A 1,532-nucleotide genomic window follows, 5' to 3' on the forward strand; every position below is an offset into this window, starting at 1 on the left:
CCTCCCCCCCGGCCCCCCCACCGCCCCCGCGGTCCCCACAGTGTCCCCCCTGTCCCCACAGTGTCCCCACTGTCCCCACAGTGTCCCCGCTGTCCCCACAGTGTCCCCGCTGTCCCCACAGTGTCCCCACAGTGTCCCCACAGTCCCTGCTGACCCCGCAGTGTCCCCACAGTCCCTGCTGACCCCACAGTGTCCCCGCACCTCGGAGCTCTTGTGGTCCAGCAGCAGGTACGTGGCCATCACCTCGTTGTACTTCTGCCCCACCAGCGACTCCTGGATCTCCTCCCGCGTGTACCCCATGGACACCATCAGCTCTGGGGGGTGACAGGGCCCTCAGGGGGGGACAGGGGCGCTGGGGGGGTCCCTGTGCCCCCAAAGTGACCCCGGGGGTCCCACCTGTCCTCCGGGGGTCCTTGTAGTCAGGCACGGGCTCCATGTAGGGCTTGAGCTCGTCGTCCTCGTGGCCCACGTTCATCCAGCGGTCCTTCATGATTTGCTGGGGGCACAAAGCGGGTTCGGGGGGTCGGGGTCACCTCTGGGGACACTTTGGGGGAGGGAAAAGATCCCAGGGTCCTCGGTGCTGTGCTGGGGGGCACGGGGGGATGCCAGGGCCAACTGGGAGGGTCCCCAGAAGGTGCTGAGGTGCTCTTGGGGTGGCCGGGAGGGTCTCGGAGGTTCCCAGAACCGTGTTGGGGTCCCAGGACGATGTTGGGGGGTCCCCTCACCTCCAGGGTGCCCCTCTTGGTGGGGTTGAGGATGAGGAACTTCTTGAGGAGGTTCTCGCAATCCGTGGACATGTAAAACGGGATCCGGTACTTCCCCCGCAGCACCCGCTCCCGCAGCTCCTCCAGGACCCCAAAACCAGCCGTGGGCACCCCAAAGCCACCCCAAAACCACACAAGGCACCCCAAAATCATTTCTGGGCACTCTAAAGCCACCCACGGGACTCCTAAACACCTGCTGGGGCACCAAACCACCCACGGGTACCCCAAAACCACCCACTGGACCCCCAAACCCCGTGAGGATACCCCAAAAGCACCCAGGGCGACTCCAAAGCCACCCTCTGGACCCCAAACCCACCCGAGGGCCCCCCAGACTGTGGCCACACCTTCAGGTTCTGCCCGTCGAAGGGCAGCGAGCCGCTGACCAGCGTGTACAGGATGACCCCCAGGCTCCACACGTCCACCTCGGGGCCGTCGTACTTCTTGCCCTGGAAGAGCTCGGGGGCAGCGTAGGGGGGGGACCCGCAGAACGTGTCCAGTTTGTTCCCGAAGGTGAACTCGTTGCTGAACCCAAAATCGGCGATTTTGATGTTCATGTCGGCGTCCAGCAGCAGGTTCTCGGCCTGGCCCGGGGAGGGGGAGCACCCCAGGGGGGTTAGTGGGGTCTGGAGGAATTTGGGGGTGCATCTGGGGCTGTTCTGGAGGGCCCAGAGGTGTCCAGGGGTGGGTCTGGGGGTCCTGGCACCCCTCCGGGGGTCCCAGGAGTGTCCAGGGGCTGTTCTGGGGGGGCCTGGCACCCACCCAGGACGC

At 66.0% G+C, this 1,532-nt stretch overlaps 1 protein-coding gene across 1 annotated transcript in view; it reads right to left on the bottom strand.

Moving 5' to 3' along the window:
- MARK2 (microtubule affinity regulating kinase 2) overlaps positions 1–1,532 on the bottom strand; it is a 25,750-nt gene that overhangs the window by 3,697 nt on the left and 20,521 nt on the right. The window contains exons 6-9 of the mRNA XM_017747253.1: positions 1,109–1,525; positions 726–845; positions 397–496; positions 142–314 (exon numbers count right to left, since the gene is read on the bottom strand). Of these exons, the coding sequence (XP_017602742.1) occupies positions 142–314; positions 397–496; positions 726–845; positions 1,109–1,525 (810 nt within the window). The remainder of the gene's footprint in view (positions 1–141; positions 315–396; positions 497–725; positions 846–1,108; positions 1,526–1,532) is intronic.

This window comes from Corvus brachyrhynchos, unplaced genomic scaffold (genome assembly GCF_000691975.1).
Source record: "Corvus brachyrhynchos isolate BGI_N302 unplaced genomic scaffold, ASM69197v1 scaffold442, whole genome shotgun sequence".
Taxonomy (NCBI): Eukaryota; Metazoa; Chordata; class Aves; order Passeriformes; family Corvidae; genus Corvus; species Corvus brachyrhynchos.